The 25,929-nt window shown below is 41.7% G+C and overlaps 1 protein-coding gene across 1 annotated transcript in view; it reads right to left on the bottom strand.

Annotated features, from left to right (window-relative positions):
* Nucleotides 1-414: 414 nt before the first annotated feature.
* Nucleotides 415-25,929, bottom strand: part of PROX1 (prospero homeobox 1) — a 49,324-nt gene continuing 23,809 nt past the window's right edge. Inside the window, exon 5 of the mRNA XM_061348394.1 lies at nt 415-6,279. Within this exon, the coding sequence (XP_061204378.1) occupies nt 6,094-6,279 (186 nt within the window). The 3' untranslated portion in view covers nt 415-6,093. The remainder of the gene's footprint in view (nt 6,280-25,929) is intronic.

The raw sequence follows: 25,929 nt of genomic DNA, 5'->3' as shown, positions 1-25,929 counted from the left end.
TGCAGAACTCCCCGCTGCAGGACACCAACATGGCAGGTATATCCAGGGCCTGATTAAACATCATAAATACAAGTACTTTCTAGCCCAAGTTGGCTCCGTTTAATTTAAAGGGCCTCAGACATTAACATGTCTCTTGCAGGGAGTTATTCCTTGCCTGATAGACTATTGCAAAATAACATTCATTATCTTAACCAGCTCTGGAGGTAGAACACCAGCTTAGATAAATCATTATATCCATTTTGCAAGAGGGCTGGCAATTTCATTAATAAATAATTCCAACTAAGGGGAAAAGGAAACCTTCAGAGGGCTCCAAGCATTAGGCACAGCCTGGCCGCAGCAGAGGATGAGGGTGAGCAGTCCCCCTCTTGAGACGGGGCAACAGAAACTTCTGGAAATAAATCTAGACAATGGCAATGAGCTTGTAATTTATATTTTATTTTGCACAAGCTTGCATATATACTGCACATACATTCAGTTTAGAGAAGATGGAAGGCACACAAGGCAATTGAACTACTGTATCCTTTAAGTGGTACAAAGCAAAAAGGTAAAAGTCTGGAGAGTATACAAAAGCTTTAAACACACAAAATAAAATCCATCCCCCCCCCAACATTTTTCCTGTGTTTCTCTTAAATTTAGTAGCTGCCAAGCTAGAATTGTAACTTTTTATCAATCAATTGTCTACTGCACCTTTTGTTTCCCAAACGGACAGGGGAGTCTTATTGTTTCATCTTGTCATCAATTAATATTACAGTACATCCTTGGTAATACAAAATTGTACACCATCAAATAAATTAGGATAAATTAAACCAATAAATTATGCAAAGTCTTCAGAACAATAGACAACAACAAAAAAAGAAAAAAAAAAATCCACAGTTGAAATTGCCTCTAGCTAAAAAATAAAATTAAAAAGAAAAAAGAAAAATAAATCCAAAATTGACTTTCTCAGTTATTGAACTATCTTCAAATTAAAGGGTCTTTATTACAAAAAAAGAGCTTAATAATGCTATTTACAACATATTGCTAAATAATATAAAGGCAGTGTTTTGTCACTTTTGTAACTATATACACATGAGTAATGGCTGGGACAATATCAGTTTAAACCTTAACCTTTGACTCTTCTGGGCAGCATTAAAAGCAACCTAAAGAGGCTTTTTTGTTTCTGCCTTTGTGTTTAACTTCTGACTCTTAGATGTTCTGTGGTCACGAGATGGTTCTTGTGGTTGTCTAAGATCTCACTCGAGTGGTACAATTAATGCAGAAAGGATGGATTTAAGAGAAAAATGTAAGCTCGCTGTTTCTTCTAGATTTGTTTCTACATATCCCAGGATATTTGTGCATTTGGAAGGTGGCTGCTTCGGGAGAGAGGTGACTGGCTCAGATGAAAAGACTCCATGAAGTCATAGTGCCACCACCTTTCATACACTAAAAAGGATATTCCTAAGAAGATACAAAGGTTAAATACCAGTTTTCATCCCAGCTCAAAATATGAGCATTTTTTAGCTTCCGTTTATAGATGGTTTACAACCAACAGTTCTACAGAAAACAAAATTGCATTTCCTTCAACAGAACATTTAAGTGCAATACAGTAACTGCTTACTCATATAAACCAGTTACATTCCTTAAGGGGAGCTTTTTGAAAACAATGCGTATTGGAATTTTCAAACACATAGTTGGTACCAGAAGGAAACATTTGCACTATTAACACCAATGACTGCTATATAATACACATGGCAAATATAGTTTTTGCTTTCACTTCTCATGTACAGTGCTCATTTTGGGGGTTTTGTAAACCACTTTCCATTTTTAATATATATATATATCTTTCTGTGTGTGTATATATATATATATGTATAATCTTTCAATGCTGCTGGTGAAAATCCTATCTTTAAAGCCACAAAATCTTCACCTTTATTTCTTAATTAATATTAACCTGTGGAAGAAAAAAAAACATTTTTTTCTATTAACTGACTTCATATACATAGAAAAAGAAATCTGCAATTTTACAGAAACTGTATTACCCATTCCCTTGACATCTGATGAAAGAGACTTAACTCTTTCAAGTAGAGAGCTGGATTTTCAAGAATGCTTTCAACTATCTACACAGTTACTGTAGTGTTTCTTATAAATTCAACAGATGTTTTCAGAATGTAGTTATTAAAATCTTATGTCTTTATGCAAGAACAGCCGTTAAGGTTGAATATTTACATTGCTTTATAAAAGTTCCCCTCGATTTGCAATGTTCACCCACATACCTGGTACAGTAACAAAGATTCTGCAAACTTAAAAACACTTGGATTAAATAATACTCAGAGGCACAAAGCAAACCTCAGGAATACATGGGTGAACACTTCCTTAAATAATTACTACATTCTAACATCTTCCACGTGTTTACCATTAAATGTGAAACGTTCCCATTAAACAACCAGAGATACAGTAAGAATTCAATGTTTTCTAGTTGCAAATAGAACATTCTTTTCACAAAACATAACAAATGTCTAAAATAGGTTTAATTCTTAATCTAGATAGGAAAAAGGTAAGCTTTTCACTTCATACGCATATTTTGTGTGTGTGTTGCTGTGTATACATACATACATACATAAATGCTCTCACACGTTCCGCCCGTGTGCGCGACCACATATGTATATGTATATGCACACATGTCACGTATGAAATATTGCTTCTATACTACTTCTCCTCAGGCTAAGAAAACACAAGATTTGCACCACAGTTACAAAAAATTGGCTTCTACAAGAATTTCCAAAACTCGAATGCTGCTCAAACGATTGAGAAAAAATAATTTGCGTTATCAAACTGTTCTAAAAATTCTCTGCTTCAAAAACGTATTCTCCTGCTTTGTTTTTGTGTTATTTTTTTTTCTCTTTTTTTTTCTTTTTTTTTTTTTTCTTTTTTGGTGGGGTTTTTTATTTGTGGGGGGTTTTTTGTTTTATTTTCTTTTTTTTTTTTTTTTAAATTCTTAAAAAGACACAAAATATGCATAGCTATCAACATCATGTCAAACAGCCGGAAAAAGAAAACCCAACCAAAATCAGTGTTTATTGCAGCTGTAGGAATTAACAAATCAAGTTTAAAAGATGAAAATTGTAAGCCACAGAAGGCACAAGAACAATTGTACTTGTGGGGGGAAAAACTGGTATTTTGAAGGATTTTGTTTTCTCCTTCCGCTGGTGCATTAAAGGTCTAGGCACAGACTATAACCTCAAGTTTATATGCAGAAATAAATCTGAATTAGCAGTAAATGAATGGCAACATGGGGTTTCTACACGGGTTTTGCAATTCTTTCCCTGTGTAAACTTTTCATTACTATAAAAGTAGCCTCCTGCCTTTTAGCCATTTCGTATTGAGATCGCCTGAAAGAGACTGGTTTCTACTTGCAATTTAGTAGGAGCTCTGCCATGTATTTCTAATTTTAGGTGTATTGGGAGGCACAAAGGCAATATGGCTATCAAATGCAGAAAAACCACGTAACTGAAATGATCGAATTCTCATTTATTCCTTTTTCAGACAAAGGAGGTTTTTATTTTGCTTTTAAGATGAAATTTCTACTCTTAATTCCTATGCCTCATTTACTATTGAGATTATGCTACCCATAAATAAATAAATAAATGCAACATCAAGTGTTGAGTACACAATGTCACTTATTTAGATTATGTGAATCACATTGCAGCCAAATAATAATAATAACATCCACAATAATATTAATAATAATAATAATAATAAACATAATAAAAGCAATGGTAAAATCACATATTGAGATGGTAGCTAGTAGTATGTTCACATAGTATGACTAAAGTATGGCTTTGCTTTCTTATGTTCAAGGTGACAATGCAGTATCTGATGGGATGCGATAATGATGAACTTACTGGGTTCAAACTTGAGCATTTATGCCACTTCTTCCCATAAATCAAAAAAGTGCATGAACACAATTTTCATCTTTTCTTACTCAGAATTCACTGGAGTTACATCTTTGTGAAGTGTCATGTTTACCAAATCATGCATTAAAAAAAAAGAAATGAAGAAAATGAAAGAAAATAAAACAGAAGAAAAGGAAGAAAAAGACACATCCTGTCTATGAAGGATAAGTGCAGTATTAGGTACTCTCAGGGAGTCTAAGATCAAGAAGATTTGTTTTGCTTTTAATGCATAGTGAAAATGTTGGCACTTCATCCCATGCTATTGTCTGCATTGCCTATACTCCACAGATACTGCCAGTGCTTGAAAAGAATGACAGGGAATCGTAGGCTTGTGCTGTTTAATTTGAAGTCAGCAGGTTTGTAAGGCTTTATGCTAACAATAATTGCTTTCATACTTTTCTGTCTATCAGCAGTATTTGTAAATGAAGTGGAATTGCAATGATCAGGTCAGCTCTTTAGTCACGTGGGTAAACTTTCACTCTCCAAAATCAAAATGTAATCTGAAAATAAAGAACTAAGATCCCAATATCCTCAATGGTCTAAATATAATTTGCAGCTAATTAGGAACTTGCTCAAGATTCAGATTGAATTATGTAGGGGAAAAGACTATTGATAATAACAATAAATTCTTACTGCATCCATACAAAAGACGACAGAGAAAAGGACAGACACCGAGTGCCACAGCATACTGAACCTTCCCCCAAACTTGTGGAGCCAGTATCTTTCTGAAAACACGAGAAAAGGAGAGCCACTGATGAAAGCACGAAGAACTAGCAGCTCGCTTGCTGTCTGCCTGCTGACATAGCATTCAGGCAAACCCAGGTTCACTGTGGACTTTACACTCAGATTTTGGCCAAGACTAGCTCCAGCTTCAGAAGGCAAGTGCAGCCCATTGCTAAAATAGATCTCTTACATTTTAAATCTGCACTTACTGCAATTTTAACCCCCCAGTGTGGCTATCGGAACCCTGCAGGGACAGGAGGACACTGCCAGTTTTGCATATGATTGATTAGGTTTTCATGAAAATGCAGTTCTTATTCCTCTGATGAGGAAGAGACTGATTCTATTTTATAGCTACAAACAAGTCTTTTGTCTCTTTTCCTCAGGGCTGTGAGGTGAAGATGCTTTTATTCTACCAGATCTAAGATCATTCCAAAAAAGTGCTTTTCAGGACAGATGTTAAATAACAGACAAAAACTGTATACTGGAAAGGGGATTTGGGGGGGGCAGAATGGACTAAGAAAATAATACATTTAGGGACTGATGCCAGTTCAAGTATGGCAGAGACGTGGCAATATAGGACTCTGAAGGTTTCATTTTTAGTCTATGGAGAGTGAAATGCTTCCACTTTAATAAGCTGACCATATTCCAGGATTAGTGGGGTTGGTACAACATTGTGCATGAATTACTGGCCTCACCCTGCAAGATTTGATTTGTGCAAACATCCCTTGCTGCAACTTAAAACAACAACAACCTGGCGTGTTGCTTAGTGGTGCAGGATATCCATCATTTCTGTAAGGAAAGCATGAAGAATTAGGGTTTGCTTTTTGGGGTATCACTACTAGGAGTGAGTACCTGAAATGGATGTTGTATTTTTAGGGTTTGTTGTGGTTGGTTTTTTTTTTTTTTTTGAAGTACAAAACAAAATCTGGTTCTTGGTTAAAAAGTATATAAAATACAAAAAAAAAAAAAAGGAAAGAAAGCTCCAAGCTTATGAAGTGACTCCACAGAGTTCAGACCTTTAGCAGTATAAACGTAATATAAACTTCATTGTCTGTAGTATTGTGCCATGACATTAGTCTCACTAAGACAAAATGCCACTTTGCAGCAAGCAATAAATCTGACAAAGCATTTTTAAACATAATGCCCTAACTTGCTAAGACAGGCTTTTACACTCTTCCAAACTCTTCTCCCTGAAAATTAACCCCGTTGATTCTTCAAATGTTAAGGGTCTCGGGCAAAGTAAACCAAAGGCTGAAGTAAAATAACCATCCCCTCGGAACTTAAAACTTAAATCCATGAGGGATCACAGTCTAATTTCATATACATATATATGTATGCAATACACATATATATATGAAATTAAAATAGGGACACACATGACTTGGGCATCAGAAGGGGACTGCTACTTTCATACATTCATAAATAGCTGCTGAACTCTCTACTCATGAAGAAGCTCTTGTAGGCAGTTTGGGGATTTGAAAATCTCGGGGACCTCACTGTCCAGCTTACAGATGACCTTGTATATGGCCTTCTTCCAGGAAGGATCAACATCTTTGCCTGCGATAATGGCATTGAAAAACTCCCGTAATGTGATCTGAGCCACTTCCAGGAATCTCTCTGGAACCTGCTGATACAAGGAGACAATGGCATTAATACAGTTTTCAATTTCAAGTCTCTGGTTCTTCAAAGGAAACTGAGCTAAGTTCTTTCTTTCAGAAAGGGGCTTACATAGCACCTGCATTTTCTAAATGTGGCAGCCTTCTATTCTCTTATGCAAAGCTGTTATATATAGTACTATGGCAATAACTTTTATAACATGTGTTAGAGATCTTTGTAAAGTCTACTGACAGAATGTAGGTAACAAAATGGAACTCTCTGAGTATGGACAGCGGGGGATTTATAGGATAGGATTGGCAGGAGGGGAAACAAACACAATTGTCTTTAAGGAGAGGAAGCTCGACTTGTTATTTTACCCGTGCATTTACAGCTACGTTCTCCTTTCCATGTGAGATCTAATCTGAGATTTATGCATGCATAGAAAGCCCCCTGTAGCTCTACATTTAACTTTGGCCACAACCAGTGCTGAAAGCTATCAGAAAAATAGGGTATCTCTGAATGTTGTTCATAGTTTAAAAACAAGCAGGCCTTGAGCTTGTTTCTGTGGCTGCTCTGCCCCCGACCCACATAAAATGGCTTTCTCAGGAGACATTATGGTCTTCTCTTCTTTGTCAGAAACCTACAAATAAAACCCCGAGCTCTTCAAAGGGTGCACTTTGCTCCAAGTTGCTACTGAGCTGGGATGTGTTCAACTCATCTGGGTTTTCTAAATGTCACTGTCAAGCCCCCGAACAATGGGTGGATGTTAAAGACAACAAACAGTTACCTCCAAACTTTGGCACCAGCACCACCTTCTTACCCTCTGCCTTAACTGATTCAAAAGCAATCACTACAGTGAACCTGGGTCAGTTCCAAGGTTGAAGTCATCTCCATGAAGGTATTATTCTCCATTTTTATTACAGAAATATGGTTTCACAGCTCTAGAACTGCTAATACGCAGCCGGCCAGTAGCCAGCATGCTTAGAAAAGCAATTATCCTCTCACTGCCATTCTTTGCCCACTCCGTTAAGAGGAGTTCTCCAACCTGCAGCAGGGGCCACTTCAACCATTCCTGTGGCCAACAGATACCCGAACAGATCTCATTTAATGAATGCAGGTCACATTACCAGATCAGGGCTAGCATCATATTGTCTACTTCAGGCTTTTATTCTTCTTCCTTTAGAAGCCCCTTTCATCAAATTTGTCTGAAAATATGCATGTTTAACCTGAGTGAGCTCTGCAGCCTCACTCCCCTATCACCGCTGGGGCAACACTAGCAGTTTGCTAGCTGTGTTTTGTCCATCAGATAAGCATGAGATCAGCTCCTGCTGACACCAGCTGACAAACTGCTTCCAGAAGCCCCGCAGCCCACAGAGGTCCTCTGTCTACCTCTGAGACTGAAATCCAGCCCCACACATTTTTCTCTGCTCCCAAAGGCTGCCTTCTGTGGAAACTTTTCATTCAACATAGAAAGAAACATTTTTACAGGTGGTCTATTCCAGCAGTAATGACGAGGGCAGAAAATAACTGTTATGTTTCACTTATTCCATCTCAAAGAAATAACCTAAAACTTCACGTAAGTGCTCTGCTGTTTGGGCACTTGGTAATACATCTACCAAAGATGCCATGCTAGTCTCATTCCTGTGCTGCTAGAAACAAATGATAACACTTCTCTGTTTATGCAGTTTAAACAGCTGCTCAGGTGCTGTTCATTGTCCTTGGTGTCACTGGGTGCTAACCAAGGGGAAGGAGTTGCTGACCACATGATACTAGAAAGCAAGAAATGTAGTAGATAACCAACTTTTGGGTGTACACAGTGGCTCACGAGGGCAAAACCTGTTGGTGTTTTTGCATTTGTGCTTGGGAAAAGAGTTCGCACCTCTCAATTTTGATGTCCACTCCAGAGGACCCACATTAAATGCTCTTCTTCCCTTCCAAGTTGTTGGAGATGGGAGGGAGGCAATTACAAGCACCTATACGAGAAGCATAAAGTCCAAATGCAAAAAGTTCTACCTCTCCCCGCACGTCAACTTTTAAGCATGGAAGTGACAACCTGGGGTTTAAGTTGAGCCTTTGCCAGTCAATTTCTACCCACAAATATTAAAGTTTTCTAGGTAGGGAATGCTGCTTTTCCATGAAGCAGGCAGTATGAAACCCTTGAGCCTTCTAGCCTCCTGAACCCATAAAGACACACAGGCTTTTAGACTAGGAGTTAACTTTTAGGTCGAACTTTGTCGACCTGGGTCACATCTAAAGACCCATCTTTTGAAGCCAGCACAGAGTATCCCACAACATAATAGTGCAGAGGCTTTGAAGAGCCCCAGAATTTCAGTTTCTTCTTTTGGATGCTCCACCCCGTAATGAAGAGTTCCCAAGGAGCTCCCCTACTCCTCAGGCATCAGAGCCATTCATAGCTCTTTCCTTCTGGGATGTTATTAGCCATTTTTCATGTCAGACTGGATTACACACATTACTTTGCATGTTGTAATGTGAATAGCACTGTGATTAATCCCCACTGGATAGTACGTCGGCCAACATTTTTCCTGTCTAGAAAGAGTAACTGCAGTGTTTGTTTGGGGTTTGGTTTTTAATGTCTTTTTGGGTTTTATCAATTCTAGTGAAGTCCAGAGTCTGAAAATAAAGAAATATTTAAATGGATGGGGAGTTGTAAATTTCAGTGGGCAATTAATCAGTCATCCATGTTAATGATGTGTCTGGGGGTGGCATTTCCCTGACCCTAAGTGATGGCAACCTATTCAGCACATCTTTACACCTAACTGACTGAACATCTCTGAAGTAGGAACATCTGCAGAAAATGCTTCAGTGACAAATAAACTCCATCTACGTTGCTTTTAATAGAACCAACAATCCCTAGTATGAACCCAGGGCATTTTCTTAGCATCAGGTGGCAGCAGTCAATCAAAGAATCACACTGTACATTCACCAGGAGGAAAGACAATGAGGTCTGCTCAGGGGGAGGCTAGGTGGGCTTCAGGCTGAAGCCTCCACATCAGATTGATTTAGAAAGGAATCACAGTTTGCTGCATGCTTTGTCAATGGCTTTGCTGCCAAGGAAAAAGTCACAGGCCAGACTTTGGGCTAGTGTAAATCAGAAGGGCTCTGTCAGCCCCAGTGCAGTTATGCTGATTTACACCTGGTATGCACTGGTCCTGTACCTCCTAACACAGTCCACCAACGATCACAGTGCCCCTTCTCAAGCCCTAGCCATGCTAGCACATCCCCTTCATCTATTAAAACAGGGAGGGAAATGAAAGCTCTCATCTGTTTTTGTCTATTTATGCTGGTTTAACTACTGGTGTTTTCCTTAGTGTGAACAACAAACCCGAACGATCTAACTCCTGGGTTTGTGTGTGCAACTCCCCTGCCGAACCATGTGGATTAGCACTGTGGGGGGGAGTGCTTTATTAAAAGTACTCAACACTAAATATTTCTATGTGAGTAAACGTATACAGTTCCAATGGCTCAAAAGTTGGAGCCAAGTCAGACCTAACTCTTCTCTCATGCAGAAGCATACACAACTTCAGAAAGCAAGATGCTTTAAAAGTACTTGTTGAATTTCTGGTCAAGGAAAACACGACTGGGAAGGCATCAGGGACTGGGAAGGTGAAGGCAGATCCTCAGCTGGTCTGAGTCAGTGTCGCTTGACAAAAATCAGTGAAGCAACACTGATTTTAAGCCGACAAAAAGGATTAGGTTTCCCTTTCTGATGGCCTGCAAGGACTTGAAAAATCCTTGGTGGGAAGGAGGGCACACTAGAAGTAGCCGTGTGTCTCAAGTTGGGAGTCAATCAGTGGCCCTTCATTGTTTTCCTCATTATTGTGTTGCATCTTTTACTAGTTAATTCTTTTTTTGGAGGAGGGGGAAAGGAGGGAGGATTGTGAAGCAAAGACTTTTTCTCCCTTCCCTCCCATTCGCCTCATCTCCTCCCCTCCCCAAGCCCTCCTCCTCCTTCTCTTCCCAGTTGCTTTACCTTCAAGGATGATTTGTTTTATTAAACTGACTGTCCCCAGCCTCTGCAGTACATAATAAAAGCCTGACATAGCAGCCTGCCTGCCTTCTGTGTCCTGCAGATACTCATCATAAGTGTCAGGACATACCAAGGTTAGCGGTCACTGGAAGTGCGCTCGCTGGCTCAAGCCTTGCCAAACATGCTTGGCAGCTGAATGAATGTCACAGAGAATAGAAGGGGAATTACAAAGGTTAGAAGACAGCCTCTCTCTCTCTCTCTCTCTCTCTCTTTTTTTTTCTGGAGATATATAAGCTGATTTTTCACACTTCTGAAATAAACATCAGCTCATTCACAGTCCCTTTCCAGCACCTAAATCTCTCGCATTGTCAAGCAACCCTTTAATTTCTACCCAAGCCTTATTTCTTCATTAGCAAAATAAGATGCTTAATTCTTTCTTAATAGAAAAGGGGAAAAAACACCAAAACCAAATGACAAAATGAGTCACCGGTCTGCTCAAAGGTTTATGTGTGTATTTCATCTTGCTAATCCTATTAAGGGTGGGCTTCTTAACAGTCAATCTTTTAAACTTTCAGAAATTCTAACTCAAGTGGTAAATCTAGATGGTAGCAAAAGCAATACAGATGTAAAGAGCACAGAATTGTGAAAGTCAAGTTAAAACCGATATTCCGGAGAATTGTGTTTTGTTTTTTTTACTATAAAAGGGCAATAAAATGCTGACTGTAAGAAGACAATGTCAAGGAGAAAAGGGTATTGGTATTTTGGATACTCTTGACTGCTCGCCTTGGAGAGAGAGTTATTCTTGTCACAAACCCTTTTGTCTGCATCTGCTGACTGCTTGCCTGTAGCCAGCAGCATACTTTAACTGTTTTGTCACCTCCTAACATCACATGCATCAGCTGTTGTGCTTTTGTTACGGGTATTGTAGAGCTAATCCACTGTGGCTGTTCTACTGTGCAGTAAATAAAACAGAAACTGCTTCTCAGACAATTCTGCATGAATATTTCAGATGGCTTTTACAACTTTGATTCACAAAATAAAATACACCCCCCCCCCACCAAAACTAGACTCAGATGCCTCAAAGCTAATTGCATGCGATGACTTCAGGCATCAGAAACAACTGTTTTACTGGATAAACGAATAGCAGACTTTCCCGAAGTTATGCTTTAAAAACACTGAACATTCTTCCTTCCTTGCAATTTTACCTGCCTGTGATTTTTTTCTTTAGAAAACTCCGAGTTCTTGGCAGTGCGATTTTGAAGCGGTTTGTGCCAACCAAATGCTTAAAACATCTTTGAAATCTTTTCTTCGCCAAGTGCCAGACTCTGGGAAGTTCGCTTTATTTTCACTTGAGCATCAAGCAGTTTTTAACCACAGAAGTAATTCTGCAAAGTTCCTACACTTCTCCCTCCGACTTCCCTACAACAGGGATTAAAACATTTACTCTAAAGTTCACTTTCTGCATTTGATTGCTAAACTGTCCTAAAGCAGGGTGGCTTTGAGCGTGTTCACAGGGGTAATGGTAGCAAAGCCTGAGGCCTGAAGCAGAAAAGATCCCCTAGGAAAGGAGACAAACAGGTGAAGTACTTTACCGAGCATTCATTCACCCTTGTGCACACGATTCCTCTAAACAAACTCTCCTATCCCTGCTGTTTGTTAAGTAAATATTGATCAAGGAGAGACATATCTCCTGACAGCAGTAGCGCAAGCTGGGGACTTGTACTGCAGACAGAGTGGACTTAAATGGATAAACTCAGATGCTTTAGGAAGGCCACACAGAGATTAGCAGATAAAAAGGCAAGAAGTCAGAGAGTTGACTTTCCCCTCTGCGGGGGGTTGGGACTTGGTTATGTGGAACCTCCATGATAGAAAGAGAAGTCATCTGCTCCCAGACAGAGTCTTATAAAGCAAGAAGCCTGACTTTAGGTGACCAAATTGCTTCCTGTTTTTCTGTCTTGCCAGCTGATACATAAATATTGCATGCGATGAATGTGGAATTTAAGTCCCTTTCCTTGAGCACATGTGGGCAGCTCCTCAGGAGTGTAAATTTTCCCTGCCCCACTGGTTTCAATGGAGAGTTTACATACCCTGCAGAAGGGCCACCTTGTCTTCTGCTGGGCAGGGGCACCCATTTTCCTCAGTAGCACTTTTTTCCGACTCATATTCCAAGTGAGCAGTTCACTGGTGGCTGTGGGATAAGGTACAGACCATCCTACGTAAGAGTGCCCAGTTTAGGCTGGCATGTCAGTTCTCATAAGCAAAGGCCAAAGGTTTATTGGAATGATGTGTCTAATAGTTACTAGTAGCAAAACTGTTCAGTCAGTAGCTGTGATTTCATGTAAGATTTAAGCAACAGGTATCAGCAACCTCATTTTAGTAAACTACCAACATTTGAGTGGACCTTAGAAGGAATGCAACTGCTTCTTGGCGCAGAGAACAGATCCAAAGCCTCCAAACCACTCATAAGGCAACCAGAAAGCTATTCAGCTAGGGAAGGGGTGCAGGAGCCATGGGGAGAGGATTAGATGTTCGTTTTCAGTATGGGGTCCCATGTTTAGAAGTACCAAGACCAACGCAAGCGTTCTAATATTGTAACAGCTTCAGACAACTGCTTGGCTGTAGCACACAAATCTGAAGATCCTTCAGACAGGGACAGCTGTGCTAAGCTCAAAACCTTTTCTTATACAATGTCTAATTGGTGTTATACTTCAGCCCCATTTATACGGTTAGGCTGGCCAGAGCATACCTCCAGGCTTTGCCTGTGGTATTGTGCTGGAGCCTGATAGTGTGTTGTATTACTAAAGTTCCAAGAGTAAACACACTTGTAGGAAACAGCTATAGTTCAAGGCTGCCCTTTAAAAAAATAAATGTTTCATCAGTCTTAGCAAAGCAACAAATGGCAATAACACTCTGTATCATATTTTACGAAGCTTCAAAAGAACAATGTCCCGTTGAGTGAAATTCAGTGGCATTCTGTAAACATTAATTTAAGGAAATCAATAGGCTCTGGGAGCTAAAGCCATATTGCAAGATAAACTGGCTGGAGTGCTACTTTGTCAAACAGATTTTAGTTTTCTCGGCTAGATAAAGACGGTTTCAAAATGGGTAACGTGTTGCAACCAAGGTTTGAAAACTATGTGGCCTTCAAACAGTCTGCTTGTTCCTACTACAAAGCTGGACAAACATACTTTAAAAATGATAAGGTTGGGCAAAAATTGATTTTACTTTCAAATTTTACATAAAATAGAATTCTTGGTGTGTGTTTGGATCTTTTTGATCCTAATTACAAGCAGAAATAAACAAGTGCAGCACAGAGAGCTCAAGGTGTCAGGCTGCCAGGAAAGGTTAAATTATCTGCAGCCAATTGCAATCGCAGGGCATTAGACATTTTTAAAGTCTTTATTCATGTTGACCTGGTGGGCAACAAGTCACCTTGCCAAAGAGGAAAGCCAAAATCTCTAGTGGACTTAGGATCAGAGGTCTTCAGCTGGTGAAGGCTGCTCACATTGCAGAGTGCAAGGTCATGGTAATGGGAGGTAAACAGGTTGGAGGGGGTAAGAGGGGGAAGGCCAGATCACTCCTCCAGTTGGATGAGCTGGACAGTGGCTCTAGAGGGGATCTCCACAGGGAGCCTCTTAACCCAAGGATAAGGCTTAAACAGCATCTTTTAGACAAAATGATGGAGAACCTCTCCAGGATGATAAGTGAGTCTACTACTGGCGGAGCATTCTCACCATGGGTAGCTTCAGGTGAGCTGTTTGTGCACAGCGGTCCACACCAGCACAGGTACAGCAACAGAAGAAGAGATTCAGGGGACATATTTCTGATGAGAAAACCTCATACATACATATTAGCTATGCACAGGCACCCCCACCCCTAAAGTCAGGGTAAGGTGAGCTTTGGCAGATGGTCCTTCTTAAAAGATGAGGTTGAGAAACTCTACTTGTGTCACCAGCATGTAGCTCTGAGCCCCTTTCTCACCTGAGGAAGATTTAAGCCTGTGGGCTTTGGGGGCAACCTGGCACCTAAACTTCTATTCCCACACCTGCATCCTGTCACGTAGGAAACCGATCAAGGACAAGCCCTTCCACATCCCTCCCTTCCTGTAAGACACTGCATCAGAGCAATGCTGGGAATTGCTCAGGCACAGATCTGCCACTGTTTCCAGGCTAACACTGCCCTGAACAGCACTGCCCTCCCGGGCTCCCAAGGGCAGTGTCTGCAATACCTCGTCCTGGCTCTTGCCACGTTTATCCAGGCCATCACCTCCCCTCATACACATCCTCTGCTCCCCAAGCACAGCGAGCTGCTGGGTGGGACCATGTTAGCACTGCGAGCTGCTATGGCAGCATATCAGGCAGGAGGCTTTGGCTTCTACACATGAATTGGAGGCAGGTTTTGGAGTAAGTTGCTACACTTTTTGGCGTGAAAGCCACGGCAGCATATGGCCCAGTGTTCTCAGTTTAAGTCTGACACTTAACATTATTTAACAGTTTCTGTGTTAGGTGCTTTATAAGGTAAAGGAAATTAACAATTTTCAGCTAATTAGATCACTCAATTGGCTGAACATCCTGGACACCTCTTAGAAAAAACCCAGGTTGGCTCAGGCGATGGGAAAGCTAATGCCTCTTCCATTATCACTTATGAGGAGAGGGAAATAGCTGGAAAGGATGTTTTTATTCTACAAACACAAATGAAAAATACCTCAACTATTGGGCACTCCAGTTTTATCCCAACCATCACCTTTCTAGAGAGCGGGGCATTACTTAGCCCACCACTGCGTGTGTCCCAGTCCCCCCTGGCTACAGCAGCAGCTCTCTGGTGCCACCACACTCTGCGTTTGTTGCCTTCAAGTTTCTTCTCTTGACTCCTGCTGTACAAGTCTGTTAGGAAATGGGTTTTTTGGAAAGAGAAAAAGATGGATGAGACTGGGTGGCTGTTCTCCCACTGTGGCTCAGAAGGAGAAGCCCCCTCTTTTGGGAAACTGAGCCTGACGTTTGGGAAGGCAAAAACATTACCCCAAGTCTGGCTTGAAAGAGAAATATTTGGAAAACAACAGAGGTTTCTTATTGCATTTACTGTAGCTTTTGTACTGTTTGGAAGAAGCTGGAAAACACACACGCCCTTCAAATGATTTAAGAATGTATTTCAAAAGTGTCTGTTTGAAAGGAAGCTGAGATCCCTTATCCCTTGAGTAGAGTTTGGGGCACTAGTAATGTGCTGCTGGCTTACTGTTATCTCCTCCGCCAAGCTCACAAAGAGGAGAGAGAATGGGCATGGCTCTTACAAGGAAAAAAAACCCTGACAGTGGGGCTGCTGAGATGCCTGATAACATCGGGGAAGTGAAAGTGGTAGTGCAGTGAAAATGGATACTGCATGATACATTAGATTTAATCACTTGCATTTCAATTAAGCTTTTCCACAAATAAAGATTGGGAAGTACTCTGCAGGCTCCCAGCACCACAACAGCGCTCCCGCAGCTCCTCAGGCTGAAACCCCGCCACGTCCTCCCTGGTAGGACCCATCTTCCCTTGTCCCAGCACGGGAGAGGCATCCCACGCCGCACACATCACAGCATCACCAGCACTCCCACGGGATCTCTGTCCTAGAACTGCTGTGCCCATGGTTCAGGGGATGAGCATACCCATCATGGAAACACAGATTCACAGAATGGTTTGGGTTGGAAAGGACCTTAAAATCACCCAGTTCCAACCCCCTGCCATGGGCAGGGATGCCTCACACTAGACCATGTCGTCCAAGGAATCCCTGCTCTCCCATGCAGGCACAACGGCCTTAGTGTGCTAGTTTTTAAGTACAAAACTTGGTAAGATTTGAGAGTAGAGTGGGCTAAAACAATACAAAAACTTCCCATTTTCAATTTATTTTGACTTTTTCCACCCTGAAATTCAGTTCTTCCTTTCCCTGGCCTCAAAAATCATCAATAGTCTTTTACTGGGGAGATTATAAAATTTCCTTTTCTGCCTTACTGATGAATTAGAACTGCATGAGATGTAGAGGCTTCTAATGGAAACTCTGTTCACCCTTAACTTACTGCGTTGCCAGTGGCACTGCCACAGAATGGAAAAATCACTAAGGCTCCTGCAGCTTGCAGTAGTTGGGCATTTAGTATGTATTGGGAAATGTAAGAATCATGGGAGGGGTTACTGTCACACCCCAGAAGCTGTCTCATACGAAAACCGAAGGAGAAATAAAACTCTTGCACACAAGAATGATGGTACGTAGAAAGTTAGAACGGTGAAGGCACAGATGGAACTAAATCTGGCCAGGTGTACACATCTAGAATACATCTTTTTTACATATATATATATATATATATATACACATATACATATGTATGTATATATATATATAAATGTTAAAAGTGAGTAAGCATCTGTAATTGTTGCTTCCTCTTGCAAACTCTTCCTATTTCTCTGCATTGCAGACACCTTTGTCTTCTGTGTCTGGAGCCCTGAAAAGCTCCAACTGTGCCCTCTCCCTCCTCGATTTACAGTGAGAAGGGAGGTAGGGGAGAGGGATGGGAAGCAGGTGGTGTTTAATCAGTCTGGCAGGGAAATAGGCAGTTACTGGGGTCCTTTTGGGGGTGTCATGGAGGTGGTAAGCATGCCCTCTGGCAGCAGGGTACCTCCCTTCCTCCTTCCTATGGCAGAGGGTAGGAGCAGTGGAAGGAAATGGTGCATGGTTATGGGAGAGGGGTGTTGCAAATAAAGCTGGCTTCACCAGTCCAGGCTCCCCCTCGATTAACTCTGATGAACGTCCTCCCCACATAACCATAACCATGCTTTTATGGGCATCCAGAGCCCATCACGATGGGATGAACTGCTCCATCTATTCCACCCTGAGCCATGAAGCTGGCCAAACTGGGCTACAAACACCCCATTACAGGGTCCAGCGCAGGACCTTCTGGGGCCTGGTGAGCCTTGCAAGCCTGTGAAGACAAAGTCTTATGTCCAAGTGGACTGAGCTCCCTCTCGTTTGACTCCTCTTTATCCCTTATGGAAGGAAACGGTGAGACTCCAGACAGCGCTGGATTAGATAACCTCGAGGCTGGGCCTCGTCTGATGGAGCCAGCATTGCATGAGATAAGCCACTTCAGCTTCCCCCTGAACACTGATACTCAGCAGTGAAAAGGCTTTTATTTGCAATGTTCATTTCCCCTCTCTCCTCTCAAAACTGTTTCAAGTTATAGACTGATGCTTTACATGCGTTTATGTGTCTATGTCACCATTCACCCCTAAGTCACAACCAGGGCAGCAGCCCTTCTGCTTAGCACCAGAGATCATGCCACCCTGGCCTGCTGCTCCCTACAAAGCCTCTCCACAAAACCAGGTTCAAGGCCACATCTCTGGACCACCATCTGGACACAGCTTCTTCTGATGGCACATTTCCACCAGAGCCTTGAAACCACCACCCCCCCCCCCCCCCAGAGGGCAGTTCACGAGTCCCCCCCGTGGCACACAAACCGAGGCAGAGCGCGGCTGCGTACCTTCCCCCTCTGCAGATAAGACAGATGAACCTTGCCCCTTCCAGATCTACGGGGAGAAATCATCTCCGATACGTTGATTACCTTCGGCCAGCCCTTCTGGCTGTCCTTCCTACTCTGCCCACCCAGACTCGCACGTCGGGATGATGCCAGGCTCTTTCTCTGCAGCGTGAAATTCAGCTGTACTCTAGTACTGCAGGTGATGAGCTCTGTACAATTACAGGGAAGGACCCAGTACTCTGAAGGCTTCCCCCTTCTTGGACCATACGGTATTTCTTCACATCTGTGTTGTTAATGTCATTTGAGTAGGATATTAAACCATGGCTACTTCACCTTCCAGCTCCTCTCCCTATCATGCAGGTGAAGGACACACAGTCCCCATTGAGCCCTGCAATATTCTGCTGTTTCTTCCTCGCAGCCTCAGAATTTTGCCCTTACAGATTTAAGTATCTTTGAAACCAGCATCGCCATTGCACTCCACACCAATGCTGGAAGGTCTCTCTGCAAGCAAATCTTCGCTGCCACTGCTCTCAGCCCAGGGACACCTGCTCAGAGAAAGGGCAGGACCCCAAAAGCTGGCCCAGAAACCAGTGTGGGTCACCAAGCTGCTGAACCTCTCCCAGGGTTTCCAAAGGGAATGACAGTTTGCTAATTCCCATTATGAGAGCCTGACTCTCGTCCGTTTTGAACCACGTTGAAGCTATCCAGCAAAGAGCGTTCTGCGTGAAGGTGACCTATTCAAAGTCCTATAGGAGGGGCAGAGCTATCTGCAAGACTTGTATTAAAGTCAGTCCCACAGCCATGACTCCGTGCTGTGAGGTGGTATCGGTTGGGACCTCCTCTTTTGGCAAGTGTGCCTTACAAAAATAAAACCAATGCTCCCCTCCACCCCACATCCATAAACACGATGGCTCTGTGGCTCCAAAGCCAGGTCTGCATTTAATTTTTAGCTTTAAAATAAACAAATGAAACTTCTTTCCAATTATCACGTAACATATATTCACACACTTGACTGTACAGTAATACAACAAAAGACAGCTCTTCAGCTGGCACAGCTTCATTAGCTGCAATGATCGCTGGATCTGATTTACACCAGCAACTGAGAATCCAGCCCAGAATTGAGTTCAGTGTCACAGAGAGAAAGCATAGGGTGGGTGGGATGTGGAGGGAAAAAGCTTGTAAAGCTAGTGAACTAACCCACTATTTCACATCTCACTGGTATGACATCTATGTAGAGCAGCTTAGGTATAGTTTGGAAGATCAAGTGTTTTCTTTGATTTTCACAGTACAAAATGCTCTATGTCCTGTTAATGTGACACATTAAAACAGGATATAAGAAATTTCAGATGCTTCTCCTGAACACCCTCCTCCTTCTCTAGACAGTGCTGCTTCTCCAGAAGTCCTCAGTAAGAAACCTAGCTATGTTGTCTAAAGAGAATTAAGAAAGTCTGGAAGAAACATGTGCAACTTGCATGTTAACCATTACCACAACTAGGCTTTATTAAATGGTAAGAGAAAGCACTGCTTTCCTTTTTCTGTTTTGCAAGCACCAAGTTTTACAACGGCACTGCCCAGCCTAACAAACTATTTCTATATGCAGGATGAGCGAAAAAGCATTTCAGCTTGTCAGGGATAAGACTTGACACAAGTGAGGGACCACATGGGTTAAAATTCACCTTGCTTCTCACTCCTCGTCTACAATGGGCTTTGGAGAACGACGGACATCTGGAAATCAGTTTTATATAGAAAAATAGAAAACAGGGAAGAACTAAGAAGATGAATAAAGGCTCATCACAGACACAAAAGACCAGAGCAAAAAGAAGCTTGGATTTGGGTATTCTTGTCTGGCAAGGAGGCAGGCAGTAAGGCTAATGAAGCATTTGCGATATGGGACGTATGCCAGCGTAACAAAGAAGATGTGCATCAGCTCTGCAGATGTGCCAAAGCCCCCAGAGCAAAATAATGACATAATCACCATCAGTGTCACAGACCAGACTGTACACAAGGTGACATGGGAGAGAATAAATAAGAGTCTTTAGAGGCCTGTAGTACACACACGGGAAGGAATGGCCATTCCTCACAACTGCCACAAGAGAGTGGTGAGATGTTGGGTATAATGTGTGCAGCTAGCAAAAGAAATCTTGAATTGTGCAAGGCTAACGCACTATAAATTGGTGCTTTTCTCAGTCTCCCGTTGACGTTTCAATTCCCACTACTCCTTGTTGAATGCAAAATGAAATGGCAGTAGGAGTCGGAAGAGTTTGCCAAGTTTTGCTTTGTTTTGTTTTTGTTGGTTTCTTTTTCTTGGTGGTTTGGGTTTTTTTTCTTGAAAGGGAGTCATTTTGTTTGAGAAGAGGATGGGGCAATAAGGATGAGGACCGGTAAATAACTGTAAAAGAGGAAAGAAAACCAAACACCCCAAAACAAAACCCAGCACACCACTACATGCACACACACACACACACACACACACACACACAGAGAGAGAAATCCAGCACCATTCAGCTGGAACAATCCCAGGATTCCCCCAAAGGAAAACTAGAAACAAATGAGGATGGGTTTGCTTTTGGGAGGGGAGGTTGCTCTTTCTGGTTTACTGCTATCCATGAACTAAACCAGGAAAAAATCCCACTAAAATATTTTTCAACACTAAAAGACAAGATCACAGTTTTATTGATCAGTAATAAAACACCGCTTTGGGCAATTTAGTACTTAACATGTTATTTGCGGTGGGGAGTAATCGGAAAAGCTGAGTAGCCTTAAATCATTTCACAACAGCTCTTTCTGCATAAAAGCAAGTGTTTGCCTCCGTACAGCTGTGTGAGTCGGTGGTACATTCTTTTTAACAGGACTTTTGTCCATTTTTAAAGGGAACATCTGCTTGATAAAGTAGAACAACGCTGTAGTAAACCACAGGCCTGAGTGGGCAAACTGGGAAAGAGCAGGAGATCTGCTGAAGGCCCCAACAGGCCTCTTGCAGAAGGAACACTGAAGTATGTAATTGTTTGCAAGGATCTGGCCCTACAAGAGGAGCTCAGAAGAACAAAGCACTTGGCTTCACCGATGTCCCTTTTCATTGCTTCTAATGAAAGATTCATAAGAATAACTTTAATTTTTTATGATCTTTTTCTTCTTCTTTTTTTTTTTTCTTGCATTACTGTATTAGCCGCATCTACTTTGCATGCGATTTCTCCTTAAATCCAGAAAACCTGGTTCCAAATGCCAGGCGGGATGACTCCATCTATCCAATAACTAATCTCGATTGTTGTGTGGTCCATCTTAACTGTAAGAAAGTGAGACGGAGCCCAGAAAATGCTTTAGATGCTTATTCCTTTTCGTTGCAAAGTGCTGTATTTATGAAGAATGCAGGAGAAAGTGAAGTTCTTTATTTCTTTTTTTTTTTTTTATGAAAAAATAAATGATCAAAACGCCCCTAATTTGCTACTTAAACTGTTCAGTGGAAGAATGATTGTATTTGTCCTTTTTGGCTTCGCCCAATTAATTGGAGCAGTAACATAACGACTGTTAATAAGCAGCTCTAATTTGACTTACTTCTTGCCTATCGACTAAGCGCACCCTATCTTTGTTTAGCATATCATCAGGGAAAACAAGGCAGCATGTATAGGATTTTGTTCTGTATATGAAATTTAATAATTATGCCACAGAGGATTCTAAATTAATTGCAGAAGGCACAACAGTATTAATAATCCGCTCAGCAAACTCCAGCATCTTTGATGATAGAGGCAGAGCCAGTCTGAACTGTGGCAGGTTTTTAAACCGGGTGTTTGCTTCTGTTACAGCTCATACCAATGTTTTCTTTTCTTCTTTTTCCTACCGTCCGCCTTCCTTCTAAGAACAAAAAAACCACCAACCCAAACCACAAAACAAAACCACAGAACAACTCCACAAACAAGGCTGTGCTCATGCGGGTGCGTTGCGATCGAAGCTGACAGATCAAGTTTTTCATGTATTTACCAAAGTTTCATTGCAGCCATTCTTCATAATTACAGCAGCGTTTTCAGGTCTTTTTTTTTTTTTCCCTTCCCCTGAATAGGAGAGAAGGGGTTCTGAGAAAGTTTTTAATTAGCTAAATAGGTCTGTGTAATCTAGATGAAATAAACACGCCCATTTGAAAAGGGCTGTTAGAACTTTTCCAGCCATTTAATCCATAGATGGCTGAACACAATGATACCTTCCACAGAAAGCTACAGCCACCACCAGCAGCTGTTAGAAGAGAGCTTGCTCCCTGCTCCTATTGATAACCCTTTGTGGAATGAAGAAAAAGAGCTGAGGGAAGGAGAACTGAATGTCAGACAATAGACATCGCTACACACACTGTCTCTGAACTTTCCTCATCTCTGAAGGACAATTAATTATGAAGGCCTTTGGGGTAGGTCGAAGCAAGGGAAAACCTACTGCTGGCCCAGCACTCCAGCCGCTCTCTCTGTGTTTGTTAAATGGTTGTGCCTGTTGGGGAACCAGAGTAGCAGCCACCAAAATAGCCAATAGATCATTTAGGAAAAAAAGAGCAAAAGATTTTTTTATGTGTGTCTGTCCTTGTATAATTCTATTCTCACTGTGAAATCATCCATACACAAAACACAAGGACAATTTTTCCTTTTTTTTAGAAGAACCACAGGGTAGGTTATAGTCAGAAACAGCCTCTCAGTGGTGTGTTAAAAAGGATGGTCTTTTCACCAAATCATTTCACAGAGGCAAAACAGACAAACACAAAGAGTTGAGACTTTTTCTCCTACATTAAATAGAGTAACTGATAAGGTCAGACATATGATACCTAAAGACATGAATCTGTGAACTCTTGAAGTCAAAGGACTTCTCTGTGCAAAGGAACAATCTTTCAAAGGAAATAGATCATAGAACTCCACTGAATCCCCTTTAAACTTTATGAAGCAGGAGGAGAAAAAGCTCTAAGTAGGGAAGCTTGACAGAAGAGCCTTGAACTATTTTCTGAAGGAAAGATGAGACCCTCCCTAGGCTGCCACAAAACATCTTTTTTTTTCTAAAGGCTCTTCTGAACTTTGATATGTGCCAAGACACCGCTATTGAAAGCTGTATAATTATGTGCTATAGCCACTGTAGAAAATGCTTTGTTCACCACAACAAAGAACAATAAGCAAAGTAAAGTGACATTACACTGTATCTTTTTCTTTAAGAATGTTGAGAAAGGTCACGGTACGTTATAACTAATAAAGCTGTTGAGTAAGGAAGTTTAAAGTTGATCTTGCTGTGCTTAAATGTAACCCAATGACAAAAAGACAGAGGGAACTAAAATTGTAATGACATTAAAAAATAGATCATATATCAACGTGCCAACTTCATTATACAAACACCTTGAATCCAAAAGGACGCAAACAGGAAAACTGAGTGTAGTCCTGCAACAGTATTCCTCTGGCGATTCTATCCCTAATAGCTTCCACCTACAATCTGCAGTTCAACTAACTGCAAAATGTGATTAATAGGCATTAATTGATACGTGCAATGCACGGACCTTCTATTGCAAGCCGTGGATTTTGTTACTTGATTAAAAACCGGGTTCGTCTCCTGTGCGGTCTGAAGGAAAGCTCTGCTGTTTCACAAGTGAGCCTCTTCAACATTTAACAACAACAAAAAAACCCCTCAGGGCATCAATTACATTTCCTGCAACCAAGACTTTTAAGTGAGAGAGAAGTTCCATCTAGACACCTATATTTCAGTTTGTCTTCAAAGGAATCAGGCCAGTTACGTTTGCTAATCTTAAACTGACGAAGCAGTTTGGCTCTCCTTGCTGCAGAGCACCAGGCTCTGACAACTCCGTCTTTAAGAATGCTGAGAACGATGTTGGAATGCTACAACAATAAAGCCCTTGAAAGGAGGAAGGATACAGCTGAGGGAAAAAATACGAGGAGTTTAGTACTGGAATAAACAACTGTCCCGTTTAAGCTGTGTCCACTGCTGGTACCACCACAAGTGCAGAGGCTGCCACAGCAGAGCACTTTGTATGGAAAAAGCAATCTCAGAGAAGGAAGGTAGCAAGTTACAGACCTGATTTTCACTTCTCTTGAGGCCACTTTGCACTGCTCTGGTTGTGTAAAGGAGTATTAATTAGGGTGGTTATAAATTGTACTTCCCAGCGCCTATGTATTACAAAACCACTCGTAAGTGGCCTTAGTTTAAATAAGAATCAGGTTCAAAGGCTTTAAATTCTGCTTTTGATGAACACCAATTCAGCTCAAGATGAATCCTGCAGATGAAACTGGGGAAGAATACAGCCTCCTAAAATAAGCACGAGTGGCCAGAATTTTTGGTCATTTAGGTTGTCTTGATTTTTGGATGCAGTGCTGGGCACACTTCATTTTCAGGGAACGGACCATTGAGGACCTCCTGACAAAGTGGCTCTCATTGAGCTCGAGTTTAGCATCCCAGAATGGAATTGGCCTAAACCCATCGTCACTTCTGAAAATGTTGGCAGCCAGCATTCCTCTCACGGGTTCATAGGCCACTTACGTGACTGGCTTGTTACTTAGATTTAATAGGTGGTGTTCTTTGAATTGTTTTACATAATCTCATTGATTATTATGGGGCTAACTTGGAGTGCCTTAAGTTAAACATTCTAAGACTTGAGTACAACTGCTCTTAATTCAGGTTTTCCCACTAGCATGGTTTTCGCTTGCCAAAAGCAGAGTAAATGTCTTAAAACCAGGTTTCTCCCCCTTCTATGTGTCATAAGTAGCACTATTGAAAGAGGCAATCAGTGCTTCAAGCCCCACTGTACCAAACCTGCACACGGTCTATTTGTGCAAATAATGCAGCTTGGCAGATGCCTCACTATTGTGATCAATCTCAATAACTACGTCTGCAAAACCAGGCGAGTTCCCGGGAAGCAGCAGGCAGCTGAGCTCAGAAAGATGCCGTGTGTGGGGCTTGCTCTGGTGCTCATTTGCTCACTACACAGAGGAGCATGGTGAGCGTAAGGAGTAGGCAGGAGGGCACAGAGCGAACTCACTCACACGGGGAGACCCCGAGACTTCAGAACTAAGACCTGAGTGTCGTTAAATGCCCACAAGGAAAAGGAACAAGCATCGTGCAGAGAGACGGTAATGCACAGAGAGCAACGGTAACTATACAAAAATATCAGGGAACAAGGATGATGGAGGAGGAGCCAACGCAAGGCTCAAATCTGGGTATTGTCCTCAGGCCAATTCTTTTTCTTCTTGCAAGTACATACATTGAACTATAAAAATCTTATGTATGATTTTTAACCATATTTTTATCTCAACTCACAGCATGGTCCCTTCCTTGTTTGAAATCATCCTGCCACAGTCGCAACTGTGAGCTCTGCTCATCTGTGTTAGGATGGGTTTTGCAAGAGAGTTATGAAATTATTTGGGATTATTTTTTTTATCTGTCAATGCATAGCAACAATACCTGACTTTAATTATTGCAGCTGGCATTCAAAAGCCTATGGCAACACCACAGATGAGGCAGATATCAAGTGGCATAGCAAGCTGTCCTCTCTTTCTGACCAATTTTGGCGTTTATGCTGGGACACTGACATTTGTGGCTTTCATTCAGGACAGCCCACCTTCTCCCTCCCTGGAGGTATAGCCCCAGAGCAGAGAAGCATCTTCGCCTTCCAGTGTGGTTTTATTTCCTCCCCTTTCACAACTCAGTTTCAAATTGCTCTGTGCAGCTCAGCACAGGTTTCCCCAGATAATGTGAGAGAGAGAAATGTGGAACTGGCTACAGACACACATGTGCACACAAAACACAGGCAAAGTTGTGTCGCTCTAGAGGAGGCGTATCTGTCTCTGGCTCGCAGCCACGAGGGTACAATGGCAAAGCTAAAACCGATAGGGCATGTGGTTTGTTAAACATCTTATTTGACTTTGCTACAAGCTGTCAGTTGCAATGCGCAGGGAAAGGAACACAGTATCACAGATTCCTCAGTAAATCAATGGCACAGCCTGATATGGACCAAACACACTTTTAGCTTTAGCATTTTTTTTTTCCTAAGAGTCAATTTAGGAGTAGTAAAGTAAATGCATGAATTTCACCCAAGAAGAGATAAAGGGGGAACGTTTAGAGTAGCGGTGTAGGTGATTTAAAAGAAACAGCATCAGACTCACCAGAAGACCAGCAAAGCATCATTGAAGTATGAGAGGAAGGAACTTTGATGATGCTAAATA

This window comes from Neopsephotus bourkii, unplaced genomic scaffold, assembly GCF_033783945.1.
Source record: "Neopsephotus bourkii isolate Nb327-2 ecotype Australia unplaced genomic scaffold, CSIRO-AGI_Nbou_v1 NB_354, whole genome shotgun sequence".
In the NCBI taxonomy this organism is placed as follows: domain Eukaryota; kingdom Metazoa; phylum Chordata; class Aves; order Psittaciformes; family Psittacidae; genus Neopsephotus; species Neopsephotus bourkii.
This window is presented reverse-complemented; position numbering and strand designations above follow the sequence as displayed.